This window comes from Mustelus asterias, chromosome 7 (genome assembly GCF_964213995.1).
Source record: "Mustelus asterias chromosome 7, sMusAst1.hap1.1, whole genome shotgun sequence".
Classification (NCBI taxonomy): domain Eukaryota; kingdom Metazoa; phylum Chordata; class Chondrichthyes; order Carcharhiniformes; family Triakidae; genus Mustelus; species Mustelus asterias.
In genome coordinates, this window is record NC_135807.1 from 99,986,269 (window position 1) to 100,011,042 (window position 24,774).

The 24,774-nt window shown below is 43.0% G+C and overlaps 1 protein-coding gene across 2 annotated transcripts in view; it reads left to right on the top strand.

Moving 5' to 3' along the window:
* fbxl2 (F-box and leucine-rich repeat protein 2) overlaps positions 1–24,774 on the top strand; it is a 200,023-nt gene that overhangs the window by 148,129 nt on the left and 27,120 nt on the right. For both annotated transcript variants that reach the window (XM_078216569.1, XM_078216568.1), the window contains one exon: positions 4,307–4,363. In XM_078216569.1, the coding sequence (XP_078072695.1) occupies positions 4,307–4,363 (57 nt within the window). The remainder of the gene's footprint in view (positions 1–4,306; positions 4,364–24,774) is intronic.

The following is a 24,774-nucleotide window of genomic DNA, read 5'->3' on the forward strand; positions in this document are numbered from 1 at the left end:
CGAGCTCCTTTTCAACCTACCACATTCTACCCTCAGTAAAGTTGGGGTAATCAAAAGCACTGCTGCCCATGTCCTGACTCGCACCAAATGCTGTTCACCCATCACCCCTGTGCTTACTGACCTACATTGGCTCCCAATTAAGTGTGCCTCAAATTTAAAATTCTCATACTTTATTCAGATCCCCCCCATGTCTGGTTTCTCCCTATCTCTGCAAAGTCCTACAGACATCCAACCTGTCTGTACTCTAAATCTGGCCCCTTCAGAACCCCTGATTTTAATTGCACCACATTAGTGGCTGTACCTTTAGCAACCTGGACCCTAAAGCTCTGGAATTTGCTCCCTAAATCTCAATGTGTTTCTACCTCTGTTCTCTCCTTTAAGACGCTCCCTTAAACCTTAATTCTTTGACCAAGCTTTGGTCATCTGCCCTTATGCTTGATGTCACATTTGGTTTTGGAATGTCTCTGTGAAGCACCTTTTAGGATGCTTTTATTGCATTAAAGGCATGAGATAAATATAAGTTTATGCCTGGAACAAGTTGCTTTATGTGCATGCACCATGTGGATGAAAATGCCTTTCTGCATAAATACTAATTTGTTACTATTCATTTGACTAAATGTCTTTATCCTTGTATAGTACAGTAAAGTCGTATGCCATTCACGACTTCCTTGTTCGCATATTTGCCTACTTGCACTGAAACCTTTGTACACCGCATCTCCCATCATGAACAATCATTCAGTTGTCCATGTTTTAACATAGAACAGTACAGCACAGTACAGGCCCTTCGGCCCTCGATGTTGTGCCAAGCTTTGTCTGAAACCAAGATCAAGCTATCCCACTCCCTATCATTCTGGTGTGCTCCATGTGCCTATCCAATAACCGCATGAAAGTTCCTAAAGTGTCCAACTCCACTATCATAGCAGGCAGTCCATTCCACACCCCAACCACTCTCTGAGTAAAGAACCTACCTCGGGCATCCCTCCTATATCTCCCTCGATGAACCTTATAGTTATGCCCCCTAGTAACAGCTACATCCACCCGAGGAAATAGTCTCTGAACGTCCACTCTATTTATCCCCCTCATCAACTTATAAAGCTCTATTAAGTCACCTCTCACCCTCCTCCGCTCTAAAGAGAAAAGCCCTAGCTCCCTCAACCTTTCCTCATAAGACCTACCCTCCAAACCAGGCAGCATCCTGGTAAATCTCCTCTGCACTCTCTCCAATGCTTCCACATCCGTATAGTGAGGTGACCAGAACTGCACACAATATTCCAAATGTGGTCTCACCAAGGTCCTGTACAGTTGCAGCATAAACCCACAGCTCTTAAACTCAAACCCCCTGTCAATAAACGCTAACACGCTATAGGCCTTCTTCACGGCTCTATCCACTTGAGTGGCAACCTTCAGAGATCTGTGGATATGAACCCCAAGATCTCTCTGTTCCTCCACATTCCTCAGTTGAGCCTGTAATCCGCATTCAAATTTGTCCTACCAAAATGAATCACCTCGCACTTATCAGGGTTAAACTTCATCTGCCATTTTTCGGCCCAGCTCTGCATCCTATCAATGTCTCTTTGCAGCCTACAACAACCCTCCACCTCATCCACTACCCCACCAATCTTGGTGTCATCAGCAAATTTACTGACGCACCCTTCAGCCCCCTCCTCCAAGTCATTGATAAAAATCACAAATAGCAGAGGACCCAGCACTAATCCCTGTGGTACACCGCTGGTAACTGGTCTCCAGTCTGAAAATTTTCCATCCACCACCACCCTCTGTCTTCTATGAGATAGCCAGTTACTTATCCAATTGGCCAAATGTCCCTCTATCCCACACCTCCCTACTTTCGTCATGAACTGACCATGGGGAACCTTATCAAACGCCTTACTAAAATCCATGTATACGACATCAACTGCTCTACCTTCATCTACACACTTAGTTACCTCCTCAAAGAATTCAATCAAATTTGTAAGGCAAGACTTACCCTTCACGAATCCGTGTTGACTATCCCGGATTAAGCTGCATCTTTCCAAATGGTCATAAATCCTATCCCTCAAGACCTTTTCCATTAACTTACTGACCACCGAAGTAAGACTAACCGGCCTATAATTACCAGGGTCATTCCTATTTCCTTTCTTGAACAGAGGAACAACATTTGCCACTCTCCAGTCCTCTGGCACTATCCCCGTGGACAGTGAGGACCCAAAGATCTTCTTCCCCCTCCTCTTTCCCTGAGATGACAGCAGCTATGATGGAGCAGAGATCTCAACACATTCAACGGATAGATCAAGCCAAAGTCTCTGGAAGCAGATTCCATCCGTTAGTCTTGGCTATGGGCATTTAATTCTCTTTTTTAAGCACCTTTCCGACAGACGTGAGAACCGGTGCCTGGGAATGGTTGCAACTGAACTGCAGTCTGCATGGAGCGATTAATCTGGAAGTGTACAACTCTCTTGGTCTGGAGCTGCAATAAGTGCTCTATTCAATTTTGAAATGTTCACCGATTTCTGTCTGCCAGTTTTGAGGTGATTTTTAATTGTTTTTAAATAACGATTGCCTCATTAAAAAATTTTTAATACCTGTACGTGTCTTGGCTACCACGGCCCCCTCTCTCATACACAGGTACTGTACCATAATTTGCTGGGAAGTAACTGCACAAACCAATGCTGTTTTCTCATTGCTGGAACCTATCTAATTGACTCCCATTGAAAAGTATGCTCATCATTTGCGATTGCACTGTTTGTGAGGTTTTGCGTCAATGTAACACTTGTGAATGGCAGCAGGACTTTACTATAGAAAATAAATTGCATCTTTTGTGATTTCCGTGTCCCAAAATGCTTCACAACAGTGCTTTAGTGAAGAAAAACAGCAACCAGTTTATACATGATAAAGCTTGCACGCAATATTGACACAAGTGACTATAACCTGTTTTGTATTTCGTACTTTGAGGGATTAGCATTGCCCAGGACAACAGGAGAATTCCTCTGCTCTTATTCAAATAGTACTGGCAGCCCTCAGACATATAACATAATTGGTTCCTGAAAACCATGTCACAAGTTGCAACTAATTTCCCCCTAGGAACAACATTATAAATGGAGGGTCGGTTCCTGAGTCAAGGCCGGGCATCACCAGTGGTGCCCGGCAGTGTGAAATGCTGTCAACTCTTGCCCTGTCAAGTTACTGAGGCAACTGCTGATGCCTGCACACCTTTGCAAAAGTTTCTTGTTTGGTGTGAGGGATATAATGAAGCCATTAATCATTCAGTTGTCTGTTTAACCTTGAGTCTGAGCGCCTATTAGGCAATGCATTGAAGCGCTGTCGCGACAGTTGTGCCAAAAAACCCTGACATTGGCTTATAGATGGATTAACACCTGTATAATTGTATTGAGTTCTATGAATCACACCTGAACAAGAATGTATTGAACCCAGGTGGGTACAGTACAAGTTTGTTAAAGTGATGCAGGGCTTAAAGATTTAAATTATGAGGAAATGTTGCAAAAACTTGGCTTCTATTTCCTTGACTATAGAAGAAGTGTAACCTAACTGAAGTGTTTAAAATGATAACGATAAGGGAAATGCAGATAAACTATTTACTCTGGGGATTCCAAAACAAGTGGGCCAATTAGCACTGGACCATTCAGGAGAGAAATCAGGAAACAGTTCTTCACACACACTAGTAGAAATCTGGAACGCTCTAGAAGGAGGTTGCACATGCTAGACCAAATAGAAGTCTTAAAATGCTGAAATGAAAAGATTTTTTTATTAAGGTTATTAAGTGATAGGGACTTGAAATACAGATCAGTCATCAACTAATGAATGGCACACCAGGCTTGAGGGACTGAATTGATCTACTGCATATAATTTACAGTTTCAGAAACAATTGGGCTTTTCCAAAGTTTTGTCCATTTTACAGTTCAAAATAGTGTTTGAGTGATACCTAGCTGCACTTTAAGTGATTTTGTTTACGTTTCATCTTTGCAATGCATGCATCAGAGATCATCAAATTTTGGAACACAATAATCTGTTCAAATTAGGCTCTCAATTCCTTCACAAAATATTGAGGATTGCAACTTAAAAGAAGGTGCATCTTCCTAGGTTTTGCCTCTAAATGTACCACTTGCTTGAATTAAAATGATAACGGATACTGCTGTGATGTGTTTACATGCCTAAAATATAAATCTATACTGTTCCAATATGTTATGTTGTATAGAGGAGCAATTAATTTATTTGTAAATGATTTGTTAAGAGGCTGGTCATTTTTCCCCTTTTGGTAGTCCTAATAACTAATATCTCTCTCCTTCCACAGATTACAGACAACACGTTGATTCAGTTGTCCATTCACTGTCCTAGGTTAGAGGCACTGGTGAGTGGCTAACTATTGCAGTTGAATCATTTATCATATATAGGATAAGTTTTGAAATATGTTTATTCCTGTGTTCTAGAAGTAATTTTTTTGATATTCTACTAATTTGTGATTTCCATTTTTTTCATACTTAATATATCAAATTTCATGTTACATCTGAAATTGGTTTATCTCACACTTAGTTGATTTCAAGAATGGATAAGTTGGGAATTGGCCTTTCAATAATTACCTAAACATTTGTGCATGGCCCATATAATAAATTTTATGTAGAAAATCATTATTCATAAAACTGAATATATTAAAATAATTGGCTAGGCTGTTGGTTTTCTGCCATCAGAATTTGTTTGTGTATGTCTTTAACTGATCAATTAGATTGGTTCAGGATTAGCAATTAGCACCATAAAACCCCTGCAGTGCAGAAAGAGGCCATCTGGCCCATCGAGTCTGCACCGACTCTCCCACCCAGGCCATCCCTTACACCCCGTCCCCGTAACCCCACGCATTTAATCCTCCTAACCTTCACATCTTGGGACACTAAAGGGCCAAGCTACCTAATCTGTACATTTTTGGACTGTGGGAGAAAATTGGAGCACCCAGAGGAAACCCACGCAGACACGGGGGAGAACATGCAAACTCAACACAGACAAGTTGCCCAAGGCCAGAATCGAACCCAGGTCCCTGGTGTTGTAAGGTAACAGTGACTGAAGTAAGTGTGGAAAAATATAAAACAATTATACAAGAAAGATCATACGCATAATGGGTAGTTACTGTGCATGACAGAGAAGAAAAAGATTTTGGAATGATGGATAATACGCTAAAAGCATCCTGCCACTGAGGCCCCTGATGAACCAAATCAGGTCCTCGAGGCATTTCAGGTATTTTATTGCAAACAGTTAAAGTACAATAAAAAATGAAAATTCTGGAAATATTCAGCTGGCCCAGCAGCATCTGTGGAAAAAGAAACAGAATTAAGGTTTCAGGAGGTTGACTTTTCATTAGTTAAAGTACAATATAATTTTCATATGCGGGACTAAGGATGCAGGGAAGTGGTACAGACATGACTGGCTGACTGATCACCCTGTGTGCTGTAACTGTACCCTGATTCTATACCCTGTTCTTCATACAGACGTACTGAGAATAAGGAGCAAATTGAATTAATTGCACAGCACAAATTCAACTTCAGGGTCTGGCATGATAGGCATTGCTGAGACTTTGCTGGAAGACAGTCAGGACAGGAACTAAATATATTGGGTCATAACTTCTAAAGGAACGATTGGGAAAATTATGTAGGAGACAGTAGTCTTAGTAATTGAGCATGAAAGTACTTCACTGGTAAGAGGATATAACAAGAGGCAAACGGGCAATGGAGGTTTTATGGATAGAATTAAAAATTAGGAAAAGATACAAGACTATAGCGTGACTTGTGTAAAGGCTGCCGAGTGGTAAAAGCTGGACAGTATGGACAAATTGGGCCGAAGAGCCTGTTTCCATGCTGTAAACCTCTATGATTCTATGACCTATGCAGGGTTAGATTGTAGAAATGAGGGTATTGGGCAAACAAGTAACAAAGTCAATATCGTTTTAATGAAGGATAACAGAGAATCAATGGAAAGGTGTTCAAAAAAATAATTTAATACACAGAACCAATTTATACCCCTCAAAGATAAGGGTTCCATTTGCAAAAAACCCATGGATGCTTTTAGAGGTAAGAGACGACATAAAACTCGAAGAGGCACTCAAAAATGAAAGGAAAGCACAGATTCTGCTGATTCCCGACAATACATAGAACAGCAAAGTGTGTCAAAAGGGCCAATAAGAACTACAAAAAGGAAGTATGAAAATAAACCTGCAAGGCATATCAAAATCGGTGTGTTTTTGTAATTACATTGGGAAAAAGGTGGTCAGGAGCAATGTGGGCCCCTTGAAAACTGCTGCTGATATTGTTAATGATACTTAAGAAATAGACCTGTCAAATAATTAATTTTCATTAGTATTTAGAGTAGAAGATGGGTGGCACGGTGGCCTGGGTAAGATGCTCTTTCAGAGAGTTGGTGCAGACTCAGTGGGCCGAATTGCCTCCTTCACTAAGAATTCCGTGGTTCTATTCTATAGGACAAGGACAGCATGCTGGAAATACCAGTGAAACTAATATTAAATCAAAGACAGTTATTCATGAAAATTAACATAAGGGGAAAAAAATGGCATTTAAGAGTCTCAGATCCCCCAAGACCAGATGGTTTCCATCCCAGGATTTTAAAGTAAGCAAGTTAAGAACATTGCAGATGCCCCAAGTATAATCTTCCAAAGTTCTCTTGATTCAGGAACCATTTATTTAGATTAAAAATCATGCATATCACTCCACAATTTAAGAAAGATAAGAGAAGAAAACCAGGGAATTTTAGATCAGTTAGCCTAACATCTGTTGTCAGGAGATTACTAGAGTCTATGATTAAGGATGGAGTGACTAAACAGCTTGAAAATTTTCAGATGATCAGGGAGGGCATTTATAAAGGGTAGGTCACGCCTGACTGAAATTTTTGAAGTGGTTGCTAAAGTATTTAACTGGGGAATATCTTTACATGTTATTTACATGGATGCCCAGAAGGCAGAGTTCCAGATTCCCACCACCCTTTGGATGAAAATGTTTTTCCTTAAATCTCCTGCCCTTTATCTTTAAATCTATGCTCCCTGGTTATTGATCCCTCTACAAAGAGGAAAAGTTTCTTGCCATCTATCCTATATAATTTTGTACACTTTAATCAGGTCCCTCCCCTCCACCTTCTCTGCTCTAAGGAAAACAACCCTAGCCTGACCAGCCTCCCTTCATAACTGAAATGCTCCACTCCAGGCAACATCATGATAAATCTCCTCTGCACCCTTTCTAGTACAATTACATCCTATGCAGTGACCAGAACTGCACACAGTACTCCAGTTGTTGCCTAACAAGCGTTTGATACAACTCCATCATTACCTCCCTGCTCTTATATTCTGTGCCTCGTCTAATAAAGGCAAGTATCCCAGATGCTGCCTTAATCACCTTATCCACCTGTCTTGCTGCCTTCAGGGATCTTTGGACATGCACCCCAAGATCCCTCTGGTCCTCAGTACTTCCTAGCATCCTACTGTTCATTGTGTATTCCCTTGCTGTGTTAGTTCTTCCATGATGCGCCACCTCTCATATTTTGGGGTTAAATTCCATTTGCCACTGTTCTTCCCATCTGACCAGCCCGTCTATATCATCCTATAATTTAAGGCTTTCCTCGTCACTACCTCCTACTTTCACATCTAGATCATTGATGTACACTACAAACAGCAAGGGACTCAGCACTGATCCCTCCAGTACACCACTGGACACAGGCATACAGTCACAAAAACAACTTTTGGCCATCACCTCCTGCCACTAAGCTAATTTTGGATCCAATTTGCCAAATTGCCCTGGATCTCATGGACTCTTACCTTCTTGATCAGTCTCTCGTGCAGGATCTTGTCTAAAACCTTACTGAAGTCCATGTAGACTACATCAACTGCACTACCCTCATCTACACAACTAGTTACCTCAAAGTTCAGTCACATTTCTTCAACATGATCTCCCCTGTCAAACTGACTATCCTCTATTAATCCTTGCCTCTCCAAGCGGAGATTAATCCTGTCCCTCAGAATTCTTTTCCAGTAATTTCCCTACCAGTGATGTTAGGCTCACTGCCTTGTAATTACCTGTTTTTTTTTCCATACTTCCCGCCTTGAATAATGGTACCACATTAGATGTTCTCCAGTCCTCTAGCACCTCTCCTGTGGCCATAGAGGATTTGAAAATTAGCGTCAACATGACCGACTCTCTTCCCTTCTCTTTAAACAGTACCTAATCAACATCCACATGTCACTTGGGATAAATCTGACCTGAATTGGTAGAATAGTCTCTTGTTCAGCAGTTTATCAAAAGAATTTTAGAATCTTGGTGTCACATGGTGTTCCTTTGTCTTAATTGGCCCTTGTCTCTTTAAAATTGTTTGTGGATATTCAGACACAATCTACCTCTTCTAAAGCCAATTGCTAAGTTTAGTTGAAGTAACCTTTATTCTACTTTGGGTAAAAATTTTACCAAATTAAACAATTAATGTTTAGCCCAACTAGTAATGCTTCATTTTCCAATGGCAATGACTGCCTATTGTTGCTGGAAAGGCAAACACGATTGTTGGTACAATATGTAATGACAAGATTTTCCACTGGATGGCATCCTGAATTACTAAATAACAGCTTTCAAGTAATATATAATTCAAAACATAAATTGATCACTTTCAGTTTGTGAAGGAGAGCTGTGTCAATACACAATGAAAATTAAAGGAACAAATTAAAAGGAAAAGTGAATCAATCCATTGTGTAGCCCTTAAATTACAAATTGTGATTGAACTGTGAAAAATAAAGCAGCGAGGAAAAAGCTGGAATAGTCGTTACCATAAAGAAAACAGGAAAAGTTTAATTCGATTTTCAGGTCTAATTGAAAAAGTAAATCAATGGGTTTTGAGACTAGACTAATTATGTAATGGCTTCAGGTTTCATTTTAATTGTGGCTGATTAAAGTGCTTGGTCTCTATCATAAACAAAATGACAAAATTGTATATTTCTTAGTTTGCTTTACTCCATATAGCATGTTTAGTGGAGGTTCTTCATGGAGGAAAATCAGAATACCACCTTAAATCTTGTGACTTCATCCTCTGATTCCCCCTCCCATATTTTTTTGAACTAGTTCTTGACACTAAACTGTAAGAAAACAGCCATTGTCAGCTTTCTGTTCACTAGTGTTTAAATGGAAACATCTCTGGGGGGAAAATATCTTCCCAAATAACTGACAACTGCACTTTATGAATCCCAAGTAGTCAGTCGCTTTATTATGATATATTCTTCAGCCATTAATCTGCTCAACTAAGTCCACTTTTAAAGCTTTTGTCCCAAGAAAATCTTGATTCTGTCCCAAATCTGTCAAATTCCTTTGCCTTGTTAAGTAAAGTGTATGTGTTATAGAACTGGTTAGCCATCAATCTCGAGAACGGATTGAATCACATCGAGCACTATTAAGCCTCACTCTTATCTATATACTGGTCCTCGAACATCCTGGAGAGAGAGATTATCTGTTTCTATTCTTCACTATCAACTGCCTCTTTAATTCCTTCCCCCTGTCTGCTTCACCCTAACTTCCAATAAATGAAATGAGCTCACCAACTCTATTCTTGGCCATTCCCTCAAGCTGAATCAAATTATATCCCCTTGTTTCCTATTTAACCCTGAGCTGAACTTGAAGCCATTTATTTCCCTCCCCACTAATTTCATTCCATTCCCTAGTCACTGTCCGAGACTCAATCAGATTGTTCACAATTTCAATGTCCCAAGCTGATCTTCAGATCCCTTAATGCTCTCCATCACAAAAGACTACCTACTTCAACCATGATAACCATTGTTTCCTCAGCCCATCTGTTGCAGAAGCCCTCATTTATTCATTTGTTATCTTGACTGAACAATTCCAATGGTCTCCTGACTAACCTCTCATTCCCCACCTTCCATAAACGTATGGCGATCCAAAAGCCTGCAGCCCCTTTTCTATACCACACCCAACTTGCATGTCTAAATTGACTCTCTGGCCTCCCAAAACATCAAGTTTAAACTTCTCATTCTTATGTTTAAATCCTTTCACAGCCCCTCCCTCTCTATCTAATTTCCTCCAGCTCACAACCCCTATCCTCCTGAACACACTCCCTCTTATTTTTTCTGCATATCGCCTCCTTTTACCTCAGCATTCTTAGCCATGCCTGAAGCCTGTCCAGGTTTAGAATGTTGTAGAATGTTCTCTATGAACTTTTCCACCTCTTTCCTTTGAAACCAATCCATCTGGCTGAACTTGCGCTTCCAATATCATTGTTTTGACATCCATTTAATCTGACTATGTTTCTGAAGTGCAGAATTTACAATATGTAAATTGAAAATGTTGTTATTGATAGGTTGTCTGTAGAAACCTATGGAGCCACTGGAAAGCGCAATCCTTCTCAAAGTTTTACAAAATAAGCCAGATTAAAGGAACTGAAAATAAACCCCAGTTGCTGAGCTCTAAATAGGTCTATGAGATGGTGGTGCATATTTTGAAATAATTTTTTCCCCATTACATAACACTCCAGGTCTTATTTATGCATCTAAGAACTTCCCTAGCCAAATGCATTCATCAAAGAAATAGCAAACGGTGAGCCAAATCCTACTGGTCTCCAAATGGTGGGATGTTTGGGAAGTTTGAACTTCAGTGGGCCATTTCCCACTTAGTTGGATAGTTAGCCAGGAGATGTTTGACAGAGAAATCCTAATCTAAGTCTTAGAAAAATATCTTAGAAACCCTACAGCACAGAAAGAGGCCATTCGGCCCATCGGGTCTGCACCGACCACAATCCCACCCAGGCCCTACCCCCATATCCCTACATATTTACCCACTAATCCCTCTAACCTACACATCCCAGGACACTAAGGGCAATTTTAGCTTGGCCAATCAACCTAACCCGCACATCTTTGGACTTGTGCTTCCAATATCATTGTTTTGACATCCATTTAATCTGACTGTTTCTGAAGTGCAGAATTTACAATATGTAAATTGAAAATGTTGTGCCTCTTCTGCCTCCACCCAGCCCCACCTGACCTCATTCACCAAATCCTCTCCTGACCCACCCCCAATCTGACCTCAGCATCCTGCCTGGCTAACACCCAACCCCATGTCATAGCTGCCTCTTTCCGTGTTCCCCTCCCACAACCCCAGATGTCTCCTGCCCCCATAGCAGTCAGCTCTCTCCTGCTGCCACTCACTGCACCACAGCCAACTCCTGCCCCTCCCCGCACTCCACCCACCTCCTGCAGCCTAGCCACTTCTTGCCCCACCCCCCACCTTCTGTCCTTGGCTTTTCAAGGAAGCTTTTGGACATTTAACCACCTTGCTTACCAAAATTAGACCATCTAAAGGGGATGTGGCTTTTGCACAGATTTCCTTTGCTGATATCTTTGAAGTTTCCTGTGCTGAGTCAGTTTAGAAGGATTCTCCAGTGGAACTTTGCCCAGAATAATTGGTAAAATTTTCAAAGCAAAACAGAGAGAAAGAGACTTATTTTACAACTTGCTTCTAAGACTGCCTCTAACACTACAGCCAAAACGAGACTGAAAGCTGAAAAACTTCGGTCACCTGACCTGCCCACGGTTTTTTTCCTCCTTCCAGCAATGACATCACCCAAGGCTGTGACCATGATTAAGAAAACCTCTTAAAGGTACACTAACATCACATTTCTATCTGATGAGATTACTGACACAATAGAATCCGATTACACCTCTTGAATGAAATAATTATATTGAGTAATATGATGCTCCCAGGCACGAGAAAGTCTTCTATTTCTTCCACAGAATGGAAAAAATCTTGTGCAGTTTATCTGGGTTTCAAGTATTGAATCTTTTCCCCAAGTATGGTTTTACTGTTACCGTATTTATAGGAGCTTTTCAGAGACCCAAGTATTATGCTGGCTTTTATTCGGGAGATTTCTCTTTGTATTTGTTGAGCTGTAATTAATAAAGAACTCACGGAGACAGTAAATTCTGGTTAAAGAGGTACTTGATTTTGCCCAGGACTGGTCTGCACGTGTGGAAGAAATTACTTGAGGCAGCCCAAGTCATTCTAAATTGCATTGTTATCAGCAGTACAACTATTATTTTCCAAAAATCATCTGCCCACTTCTTTGGCTCATCCAGCTAGGATGACTAAAATCATTTTGATATGAATCATTTACCTTGGCCAATAACATCCTACTCTCTGGCATGAGAATTCATTGGTCTGTAGAATCCGAAAGCTCCCGCCCACTGTCTCTTAGCAACCTCAATTATGTGGGTCATAAGAGTTTAAAGGTTTCTTTCCCACTGTCTGCTGAGCAATCACTTATCGGAAGAAGTTGAATTATTCTATTCACTCTATGGTCTGCTTTCTATACTGATAAAAACTGTGCTCTGTGGCTATTTTGTTCTTAAAAGAATGTGGTTCATCTTTCTCAACTTTTATCCCATTATGTCTTGGAGCAGTCTGTAATTGGCCAAGATGTACATTTTAATACAGAATATATAAACACATGTTTAAATTCTCTAACAATGGTTATATGTGTTTCTATGCAAAACAGTACCTTTCTAACTACTGGCACTTTGTGCTTTTTCTATACTATATTCATTTCTAAATTAGTCTACCCCGATTTATTAGTCTTTTTAGTACCATATTATCAGTAATGTGCAGAACATGCCAATGGGGCTGTTGCTGAAATCGGTGTTATATAGAAGGACTACTGTCTCTAGAACACCCTGGTCCACTCCTCCATTACCCCCATTTCCTCCCAAACAATTGCTGAAGGTGTCCCTTTACCTCCTCCCTCTTCATTGTCCAACGCCTAAACACTCCTTTCAGGTTAAGCAGCGTTTCACTTGCAGCTCCTTCAATTTGGTCTACTGTATTTGCTGTTCCCAATGCGGTCTCCTCTGCATTGGGGAGACTAACTGCATGACTGCTTTGCGCAACATCTTCGCTCTGTCTGCAAGCATGACCCCAACCCTCTGCTCGCTTGCCATTCAAATCAACATCTTGTTCTCATGCCTACAATTCCGTCCTTGGCCAGCTACAATGCTCCAGTGAAGCACAATACAAACTGGAACAACAGCACCTCATCTTCCAAGTGGACACATTACAGCCTTCTGGACTAACAAATGAGTTCAACAATTTTAGGCTGTGAACTTTCCCCTCCATCTTGACTCCCCTTCCCAAGTTCGTGCCCAAATTTCCTGGAACTTCCATGTTTGAGTCCCTCCAATTCTAGTACTGTATTGTGTACAGTTTTGGTCACCTAGTTACAGGAAGGATGTAAATAAGGTTGAAAGAGTGCAGAGAAGGTTCACAAGGATGTTGCCGGGACTTTAGAAGCTGAGTTAGAGAGAGATTCAATAGGTTGGGACTTTATTCCCTGGAGCGTAGAAGATTGAGGGGAGATTTGATAGAGGTGTATAAGATTTTGATGGGTATAGATAGAGTGAATGCAAGCAGGCTTTTTCCGCTGAGGCTAGGGGAGAAAAAAACCAGAGGGCATGGGTTAAGGGTGAAAGGAGAAAAGTTTAAAGGGAATATTAGGGGGGGCTTCTTCGCGCAGAGAGTGGTGGGAGTGTGGAATGAGCTGCCGGATAAAGTGGTAAATGCTTTTAACATTTAAGAAAAACTTGGACGGGTTCATGGATGAGAGGGGTGTGGAGGGATATGGTCCAAGTGCAGGTCAGTGGGACTAGGCAAAAAATTGTTCGGCACAGACCAGAAGGGCCAAAAGGCCTGTTTCTGAGCTGTAATTTTCTATGGTTCTATGGTATGAATTCAGCCCTTATCAGAGTCAAAAATCACATCCTTAATAACTGGGATCAGCATAGACCATCCATCTTCATCCCTCTTGACTGGTTTGTTCTGGCTTTTGATGCTGTTGACTACGCCATCCTCCTCCAGTGCTTCTCCTCGATCGTCCAGCTCAATGGGACTGCACTCGGCTGTTTCGTTTCTTACCTAAACAGTCTTTAGCCAGAGAATGAAAAACGTGCAATGATTTATTTTCCCCCTCCAGCACTGTTAACTCTGGAGTCCCCTAAGAATCTATTCCTTGATGCCTCCTATTTCTCATTACATTCTCCCCATCAATGACATCATTTGAAGATACCAGTTTCCACATGACAACATTCAGCTCCAACTCTCTCCTCTCAGCAGTCTCTAAATTGTCAGACTACTTGTCTGACATCCAGTACTGGTGAGCAGAAATTTCCTCCAAATAACCGTTGTGAAGACTAATTGATTGGCTTTAGTCCCTGCCACAAATTCCTTCCCTAACTACCTACTCCATCTCTCTCCCTGACAACGATCTGAGGCTGAACCAGACTATTCACTGCCTGAGTGTCATATCTGATTCAGAGATGAACATCTGACTGCCTATCCGCACCTTCAGTGAGACCACCTACCTCCACGTCCATAACATTGTGCAACTCCACCCCTTCCCCAACTCAGCTGGTGAAACTCCCATCCATGCCTTTGTTACATCTAGACTTGGTGATTGCAACCTATTCCACGTGGGCTCCCATCTCCCACTTTCCGTAAATTGAAGCTCATTTGAAGCCTTGCTCTCCATTTCCAGATTTGCACCAAGCCTTTCTCACCCATCACCCCTGTGCTCAGACTTACCTTGGCTCCCAGTGATGCAAAGTCTCGATTTCAGAATTCTCACCCTTGTTTTCAAATGCCTCTGTGGCCTTACACCACCCTATCTGCCTCATCTCTTTGAGGTCTACAACACTCTGGAGATATCTGACCTCTGAGTATCCCAATTTAAATCACTTCACCATGGCAGCTGTGCCATCAACTGCCAAGAAACTGAGTTCTGCAATTCCCTCCCAAAATTGCTCTGCCTGTCTACCTCTTTCCTCCTATATGATGTTTCTTGCAACTTATCTGTGACCAAGCTTTTTGACATATATCCCACCATCGCCTTATGTGATTCGATGTCAAATTTTGTTTCAAATGCTCTTTTGAAGCCCTTCTGGCCTTTTTACTATGCTGGAGGTGCTTTGCAAGTGCATACTCTTGTTATAGTAGTAGGGTGATACTTGCAGATGCACTCCTCACAATGTTGATGAAAGGAAACCTTGGATGTACATTTTTTTTCTTCCTGTGAGTGCTCTTCAATCTCACGCTAGCCACTAAACTTTGATACTAAATATTATATTCATCCCAAGTCAGTTTATTTGTGTGATCCTCCTTTGCACTGCATTTTTCCTTGATACCTGAACCATATTGGTTGCTGCCTTCCTTTCCATTATTCACATTAACAAGTCATTTTTGCCCTTCAATTCTCAAATGATATGTTCACAATATGAAATCAGAGATCTTACTTAACCAACCACATTGAGGACCAAACCATCCAAGTATCCTTGTTTCGAACTCTTCCAGCCTTCAACAAGGCACTGTTTGAAGGATCCAGGTTTCATTCACACTAGTAGAAAGTTAACGAAACATTGCATTTCATCTAATGTGTTAAGTTAGACCTAACTGCTGGTCAGCCTGTTAAACTCTTCAGACCTCGATCACAATTACTATTCTGATTTATATTTTCACTGGCAAAGTCTATGAATCAGTTAACATTTTTACTTGGTATGCTGTAAAATATTAGTTGCACTGTTTCTTTGCAATTCTGTTCAGTTTGGTATGAACAATTGGTTTTATTTAAATTGAGATTTTTTTGGCTCCTCTTCTAAGCTTATTGGTTGGACTATCTACTTTAAGCCTCCTACCGCCTTGAATGATGATATGGTGAATATTGGGTACTCTGCAGTCTTTTATTCACAGCACTAGTACTGATATTCATGTCTCACTGAATTTGTACAAGATGGAGAATTTTCCAGCCCTGTGTTCGTGTATAAACAAAAGGTGCAGATATTTACTACAGAAATAGGTACTGTACATGTCTAATGTTTCATTTATATAGCATCAGAACATATGAAATGTTTTGCGATCAACAAATTGTCCATTGAAGTGCCCTTTACACAGGCCAATGTGCCAACCAATTATAGCACAGCAATGTCCTACAAATTCCAGTTGACTGAAGAATAAGGTAGTCTACTATTGGTGGTGGTAATTGAGTCAAACCTGTTGTCCAGGATACTGTGGAAACACTTTGTTCTTTTTATAGTAATGTATATGACCATCCAAACAGGCAGGTGGAGTTAGTTTATTGTGTCATCAGTACCTCTAGCTATGCAGCGCTCCCTCAGGACTGAAGTTAAGTATTAGCTGAGATCATGGGTTCAATCCTGTAATGTGGCTTAAATCTGAAACTTTCCAACTGCATGTTGCTGCTTCCCTTATTGTTACAGGATGAATGCTGGTATCTTAACATAGAACAAAAGAAATAGGAACAACAATAAATCATATGGCCCCTTCAGTTTTCCTTGCTATTCCAAACCACCATGGCTGATCTTCTGCCTCAACTTCACTTTCTTGCCCATTACCTGAATCCCTTGATTCCCTGAAAAATCAAAAATCTTATCAATGCTAGCCTTGTATATTTGGCATGAAAGAGCATCCACAAACTTTTAGGGTAGGGAATTCCAAAGATTCTCAATCCAGAGTGACAAGGAACTTCTTACTTCAGTCCTAAATAATTCACTCCTTATCCTGAGGCTGTACCCATGTTCTAGGGGAAACAAACTATCTATTCTGTCAAGCCCATTCAGAATCCTATATATTTTAATGAGATCAATTCTCATTGTTCTAAACTCCAGAGCACATAGTCCCAATTTGCGTAGCCTTTCATCAAGATCAACTCTCATCCCTTGAATCAGTCTTGGGAAGCTTCCCTATACTGTCTCCAAGGCAAGTATATTATGATCTTGAGGGAGACCAGTAACTTTGAAAGAGAGATCCAAACACTCCGTTATTAACTGAAAGAATTATGCCACAGGATTTCACAAAATCTTTACTGTACAAGAATCAAAGAAGTATTACTAACGTAATGCTTTATGAGCCTGGCCAGGTGGCCGACGTTTCAGTAGGGGAGCAGTTCAGGAACAGTGACCACAACTCAATAAGCTTTAAGGTACTGATGGATAAAGATAAATGTAGCCAAGTGAAGGTGCTAAATTGGGAGAAGGCTAATTACAACAATATTAGGCAGGAACTGAAGAATGTAGATTGGGGGCAGATGTTTGAGGGCAAATCCACATCTAGCATGTGGGAGGCTTTCAAGTGTAAGTTGATAGGGATTCGGGAACGGCAGATTCCTATAAGGTCCTTGAAGGTGACGTCACAGGTGGAGAAGGTAGTGAATAAAGCATATGGCATGCTTGCCTTTATAGGACAGGGCATAGAGTATAAAAGTTGGGGTCTGATGTTGCAGTTGTATAGAACGTCGGTTCGGCCGCATTTGGAATACTGCGCCCAGTTCTGGCCGCCACACTACCAGAAGGACGTGGAGGCTTTAGAGAGAGTGCAGAGGAGGTTTACCAGGATGTTGCCTGGTATGGAAGGGCTTAGTTATGAGGGGAGATTGGGTAAACTGGGGTTGTTCTCACTGGAAAGACGGAGGATGAGGGGTGACCTAATAGAGGTGTATAAAATTATGAAAGGCATAGATAAGGTGAACGGTGGGAAGCTTTTTCCCAGGTTGGTGGTGACGTTCACGAAGGGTTATAGGTTCAAGGTGAGGGGGGGGTGAGGTTTAACATGGATATCAGAAGGACGTATTTTACACAGAGGGTGGTGGGGGCCTGGAATGCGCTGCCGGGCAAGATGGTGGAGGTGGACACACTGGGAACGTTTAAGACTTATCTAGATAGCCACATGAATGGAGGGATACAAAAGAATGGTCTAGTTTGGACCAGGGAGCGGAGTGGGCTTGGAGGGCCGAAGGGTCTGTTCCTGTGCTGTATTGTTCTTTGGATGAAGGATAAGTATGGCAAGTTTAGGCAACCTTGGATAACAAGAGATATTGTGAGCCTAGTCAAAGAGAAAAAGGAAGCATTTGTCAAAGTTAGGAGGCTGGGGGCACACGAAGCAAGTGTGGAATACAAGGAAAGTAGAAAAAAACATAAGCAAGGAGTGAGGAGGGCTAAAAGGAGTCATGAAAAGTCACTCAACAGCAAGATTAAGGAAAATCCCAAGGCTTTTTATACATATACGTGTCGCTGATGACACCAAGATTGGCGGAGTAGTGGATGAGGTGGAGGGCTGTTGTAGGCTGCAAAGAGACATAGATAGGATGCAAAGCTGGGCTGAAAAATGGCAAATGGAGTTGAACCCTGATAAATGTGAGGTGATTCATTTTGGTAGGACTAATTTAAATGTGGATTACAGGGTCAAAGGTAGGGTTCTGAAGACTGTGGAGGAACAGAGAGATCTTGAGGTCCATATCCACAGATCTCTAAAGGTTGCCACTCAAGTGGATAGAGCTGTGAAGAAGGCCTATAGTGTGTTAGCTTTTATTAACAGGGGGTTGGAGTTTAGGAGCCGTGGGGTTATGCTGCAACTGTACAGGACCTTGGTGAGACCACATTTGGAATATTGTGTGCAGTTCTGGTCACCTCACTACAAGAAGGATGTGGAAGCGCTGGAAAGAGTGCAGAGGAGATTTACCAGGATGCTGCCTGGTTTGGAGGGTAGGTCTTATGAGGAAAGGTTGAGGGAGCTAGGGCTGTTCTCTCTGGAGCGGAGGAGGCTGAGGGGAGACTCAATAGAGGTTTATAAAATGATGAAGGGGATAGATAGTGAACGTTCAAAGACTATTTCCTTGGGTGGATGGAGCTATTACAAGGGGGCATAACTATAGGGTTCGTGGTGGGAGATACAGGAAGGATATCAGAGGTAGGTTCTTTACGCAGAGAGTGGTTGGGGTGTGGAATGGACTGCCTGCAGTGATAGTGGAGTCAGACACTTTAGGAACATTTAAGCGGTTATTGGATAGGCACATGGAGCACACCAGGATGATAGGGAGTGGGATAGCTTGATCTTGGTTTCAGATAAAGCTCGGCACAACATCGTGGGCCGAAGGGCCTGTTCTGTGCTGAACTGTTCTATGTTCTATATATAAAGCGTAAGAGGGTAGCCAGGGAGAGGGTTGGCCCACTCAAGGACAGGGGAGGGAATCTATGCGTGGAGCCAGAGGAAATGAGCAAGGTATTAAATGAGTACTTTGCGTCAGTATTCACCAAAGAGAAAGCCTTGATGGATGATGAGTCTGGGAAAGGGTGTGTAGATAGTTTGAGTCATGTTGAGATCAAAGAGGAGGAGATATTGGTGTTCTTGAGAAACAGTAAGGTAGACAAGACCTCAGGGCCTGATGCGATATACCCCAGAATACTGAAAGAAGCAAGCGAGGAAATTGCTGGGTCCTTGAGAGAAATCTTTGTATCCTCATTGGCTACAGGGGAAGTCACAGTAAGAAGTCTAACAACACCAGGTTAAAGTCCAACAGGTTGGACTTTAACCTGGTGTTGTTAGACTACTTACTGTGTTTACCCCAGTCCAACGTCGGCATCTCCACATCATGACTACAGGGGAAGTCCCAGAGGACTGGAGAATAGCCAATGTTGTTCCTTTGTTTAAGAAGGGTGGCAAGAATAATCCAGGTAATTACAGGCCGGTGAGCCTGACATCAGTGGTAGGGAAATTATTGGAGAGGATTCTTCAAGACAGGATTTACTCCCACTTGGAAATAAGTGGACGTATTAGCGAGAGGCAACATGGTTTTGTGAAGGGGAGGTTGTGCCTCACTAACGTAATCGAGTTTTCTGAGGAAGTGACGAAGATGATTGATGAGGGGAAGGCAGTGGATGTTGTCTACAAGGACTTCAGTAAGGCCTTTGACAGGTCCCTCATGCAGAGTGGTGCAGAAGGTGAAGTTGCATGGGATCAAAGGTGAGCTGGCAAGGTGGATACAGAACTGGCTCGGTCATAGAAGGCAGAGGATAGCAGTGGAAGGGTGCGTTTCTGAATGTGACAAGTGGTGTTCCTCAGGGATCAGTGCTGGGACCTTTGCTGTTTGTAATATATATATATAAATGATTTGGAGGAAAATATAACTGGTTTGATTAGTAAGTTTGCGGACGACACAAAGGTTGGTGGATTTGCGGATAGCGATGAGGACCATCAGAGGATACAGCAAGATATAGATCCGTTGGAGACTTGGGCGGAGAGATGGCAGACGGAGTTTAATCCGGACAAATTTGAGGTAATGCATTTTGGAAGGTCTAATACAGATAGGAAATATACAGTAAATGGTAGAACCCTTAAGAGTATTGATAGGCAGAGGGATCTGGGTGTAAGGTACACAGGTCACTGAAAGTGGCAATGCAGGTGGAAAAGGTAGTCAAGAAGGCAAATGGCATGTTTGCCTTCATCGGCCAGGGCATTGAGTTTAAAAATTGGCAAGTCATGTTGCAGCTTTATAGAACCTTAGTTAGGCCACACTTGGAATATAGTGTTCAGTTCTGGTCGCCACACTACCAGAAGGATGTGGAGGCTTTGGAGAGGGTACAGAAAAGATTTACCGGATGTTGCCAGGTATGGAGGGGAGGGCATTACCTATGAGGAGAGGTTGGAAAAATTTGGTTTGTTCTCACTAGAACGACAGAGGTTGAGGGGCGACCTGATAGCAGTCTACAAGATTGAGGGGCATGGACAGAGTGGATAGTCAGAAGCTTTTTCCCAGGGTGGAAGAGTCAATTACTAGGGGGCACAGGTTTAAGTTGCGAGGGGCAAGGTTTAAAGGAGATGTTCGAGGCAAGTTTTTTACACAGGGGTGGTGGGTGCCTGGAACTCGCTGCCGGGGGAGGTAGTGGAAGCAGATACGTTAGTGACTTTTAAGGGGCGTCTTGACAAATACTTGAATCGGATGGGAATAGAGGGATATGGTCCCCGGAAGGGTAGGGGGTTTTAGTTCAGTCGGGCAGCATGGTTGGTGCAGGCTTGGAGGGCCGAAGGGCCTGTTCCTGTTCTGCAATTTTCTTTATTTTTTGTTCTTTGTAAACACTTATTCTTTAAGCCTGAATATCTCAACAGGGCACTCCTTATCTATACGGGATCCAGCTGGGACCATAAGGACCCCTCAATTGTGAACCCAGCTCATGGATGGGTCACACTGCATTCTTGCATAGTCACTCCAACTTAGTAATACTGCTGATTTCTAATAGCCCTCTGTTCCTGGTCTATAGCTATTTCACAGCTTCTGGCAGATTCAATCCCTGTTTCCAAGCTGTTCCAGCTCCAGAAATAAACTGTCCATTTCAAAGCTGCTGCCAAGCTGCATAATAATTTCTGTGAAACCATACAGATAAACCCAAAACATACGGGCACCACCTGCATATTCTATTTCCACAGTAATGTGGCATTCCTGAGATGCTCCAGCTGGAAATTTAAACCAATTGCCTTCAACTTGATTTGATTTATTAATGTCACATTTATTAGTATAGAGTGAGAAGTATTGTTTCTTGTGCGCTATACAGATAAAGCATACCGTACATAGGGAAGGAAGGGAGTGCAGAATGTAGTGTTATAATCATAGCTAGAGTGTAGAGAAAGATCAACTTAATGCGAGGTAAGTCCATTCAAAAGTCTGATGGCAGCAGGGAAGAACCTGTTTTTGAGTCAGTTGGTACATGTCCTTAGACTATTGTATCTTTTCCCGACGGAAGAAGATTGAAGAGAGTATGTCTGGGGTGCATGAATATTTGATTATGCTGGCTGCTTTTCTGAGGCAGCAGGAAGTGTAGACAGTGTCAATGGATGGGCGGCTGGTTTGAGTGATGGATTGGGCTTCGTTCACGACCCTTTGTAGTTTCTTGCAGTGTTGGACAGAGCAGGTGCCATACCAAGCTGTGATACAACTGGGAAGAATGTTTTCTATGGTGCATCTGTAGAAGTTGGTGAGAGTTGTAGCGGACATGCCAGTCTCCTGAGAAAGCAGAGGTGCTGGTGGGCTTTCTTAACTATAGCATCCGCATGGAGGGACCAGGCCAAGTTATTAGTGATCTGGACACCTAAAAACTTGAAGCTCTCGACCATTGCTACTTTGTTCCATTGATGTAGACAGGGGCATGCCCTCCACTACGCTTCCTGAAATCGATGACTATCTCATTTTATTTTGTTGACATTGAGGGAGAGATTATTGTCGTCGCATCAGTTCACCAGATTCTCAATCTCTTTACTGTGTCTCATCATTGTTTGAGATCCGACCCACAACGGTGGTCTCATCAGCAAACTTGAAAATCGAGTTGGAGGCAAATGTGGCCATATAGTCAGGAGTGTACAAGGAGTATAGTAAGGGGTTGAGGACACAGCCTTGCGGAGCACCAGTGCTGAGGACGACTGTGGAGCAGGTGTTGTTGCCTATCCTTACTGACTCCTGTCTGTGAGTTAAGAAGTCTAGGATCCAGTTGCAGAGGGAGGAGCCGAGCCCCAGGCCACGAAGTTTGGAGATGTGTCTCGTCAGAATAATGGTATTAAAGGCTGAGCTGTAGTCTATGAATAGGAGTCTAACATAGGTGTCTTTGTTATCTAGTTGTTCCAGGGTTGAGTGTAGGGAGATGGGGTCTGCTGTGAAACTGTTGCGGCATAGGCGAACCCCGTAGTGGATCCAGGCAGTTTGGGAGGCAGGAATTGATTTGTGCCATGACTAACCTTTCGAAGCACTTCATCATGATGGACGTCAAAGCCACTGGACAATAATCATTAAGGCATGTTGCCTGGCCTTTCTTTGGCACAGGGATGATGGTTGTTGTCTTGTGGTAGGGATCTCAGATTGGTGTAAAGAGAGGCTGAAGATGCCTGCGAATACCCCCGTTAGCTGGTCATGCAGGACCTGAGCACCCCTCTGGTATCCCATCTGGGCCAGTTGCTTTCTGTGGGTTGACTTTTGAGAAGGCTGCTCTGACGTCGGCAATGGTGACCTCAGATACAGGTTCGTCTGAGGCTTCCGGGGTGGAGGGTGTCCTCTTGCTGACCTCTTGCTCAAAACGGGCAGAGAATGCGTTGAGTTCATTGGGGAGGGGTGCATTGGAACCGACAATTTTACCTGCCTTCAGCTTGTAGCCTGTTGTGTCTTGCAGACTTTGCCGTAGTAGGCAGGAGTCTGTGTGGCTAGCCTGGGATCCTAGCTTGGTCTGGTACTGTCTTTTGGCATCATATCTGGCTTTCTTGTATAGATCAGGGTCGTCTTACTTGAATGCCTCAGACCTGGACTTCAGCTGGCAGTGGATAGCCCTGTCCATCCATGGTTCCTGGTTGGGAAACACGTGGATTTGTTTCTTTGGCACACAGTCTTCTACACACTTACTAATGAAATCAATTACTGTAGTGGCGTACTTGTTCAGGCTGGTCGCAGAGTTTTTAAATACTTACCGGTCTACTGACTCTAAGCAGTCCCGTAGGAGATCATCCAATTCCTCAGACCAACATTGCACAACTTCTTTGATGGATTCTCCCATTTCAGTTTTTGCTTGTAAGCCGGGAGCAGGAGCACAGCCTTGTGGTCTGGTGATAGAGTGTGGGCAGGTGATAGTGGTAGGCATGTTTGATATTTGTGTAGCAGTGGTCTAGGATGTTTGTGCCTCTGGTGGAACAGGAGGTGTGTTGGTGGTATCTTGGTAGAAAACTCTTGAGCTTGTTCTGTTCTGGGGCGGCACGGTAGCACAGTGGTTAGCACTGATGCTTCACAGCTCCAGGGTCCTGGGTTCGATTCCCGGCTCGGGTCACTGTCTGTGTGGAGTTTGCACATTCTCCTCGTGTCTGCGTGGGTTTCCTCCGGGTGCTCCGGTTTCCTCCCACAGTCCAAAGATGTGCGGGTTAGGTTGATTGGCCGGGTTAAAAATTGTCCCTTAGAGTCCTGAGATGCGTAGGTTAGAGGGATTAGCGGGTAAATATGTGGGGTAGGGCCTGGGTGGGATTGTGGTCGGTGCAGACTCGATGGGCCGAATGGCCTCCTTCTGCACTGTAGGGTTTCTATGATTCTATGACCCCGGCCACTATGAGCAAGGTCTCAGGGTATTTCATCTCAAGGCTATTTGTGGTGGTGTATATTTCGTCCAGCGAGGTCTTCATGTCCGTGTGGGGTGGGATGTAAACTGTTGTCAGAATAACAGAGGTGAACTCCTGTGGAAGGTAGTACGGGTGGCATTTTAGCATTGGGTATTCTAGATCCAGGGAGCAGAAACTTGCCAATGTAACTATGTCTAGACACCACGAGGTCTTGATTAGGGAGCAGACCCCACCTCCCCTAGTCTTGCCTGAAACTACTGTACAGTCCATTCGGTGGATTGAGAAGCCCTCCGGTTGTAGGGCACTATCCGGTGAAGCAGGAGTGAGCCATGTCTCCGTGAAACAGAGCACACAGCAGTCCCTCAGTTCTCTTTGAAAAGTGAGTCTGGCTTTAAGTTTATCTAGCTTGTTTTCCAGAGATTGGACATTTGCTAGGAGTAAGCTAGGGAGGGGGGCCTTGGGACTGCGTTGTTTCACTCTCACCTGCAGGCCTACATGTTTTCCATGCTTCCTGGAGTGACTGCTTCTTTTCGGGCCTGGGAGACGGTGAGAGTAGAATGCAGTATTAAGGGTAGAGGTGTGTCCAATGAGGTGTTTTTCTCTGGTCGGTGTGTGGATGGAGCATTTGTTGCCTTGCTTGCAGTTCCTGTGTTGGTAGATGGGTCTGCGCGGTCGGGCATTCCTGGTCATTGTCAGGCTGCGGTTTTGCTTCAGGGATTGGAGGATGTCCAGACCATGCTCCAGCGTGGATGGGTCAAGGACTGGTAAGTCGATGATGACTCTGTGATTGCAGTCCCGGATGTGTCGATGGCCG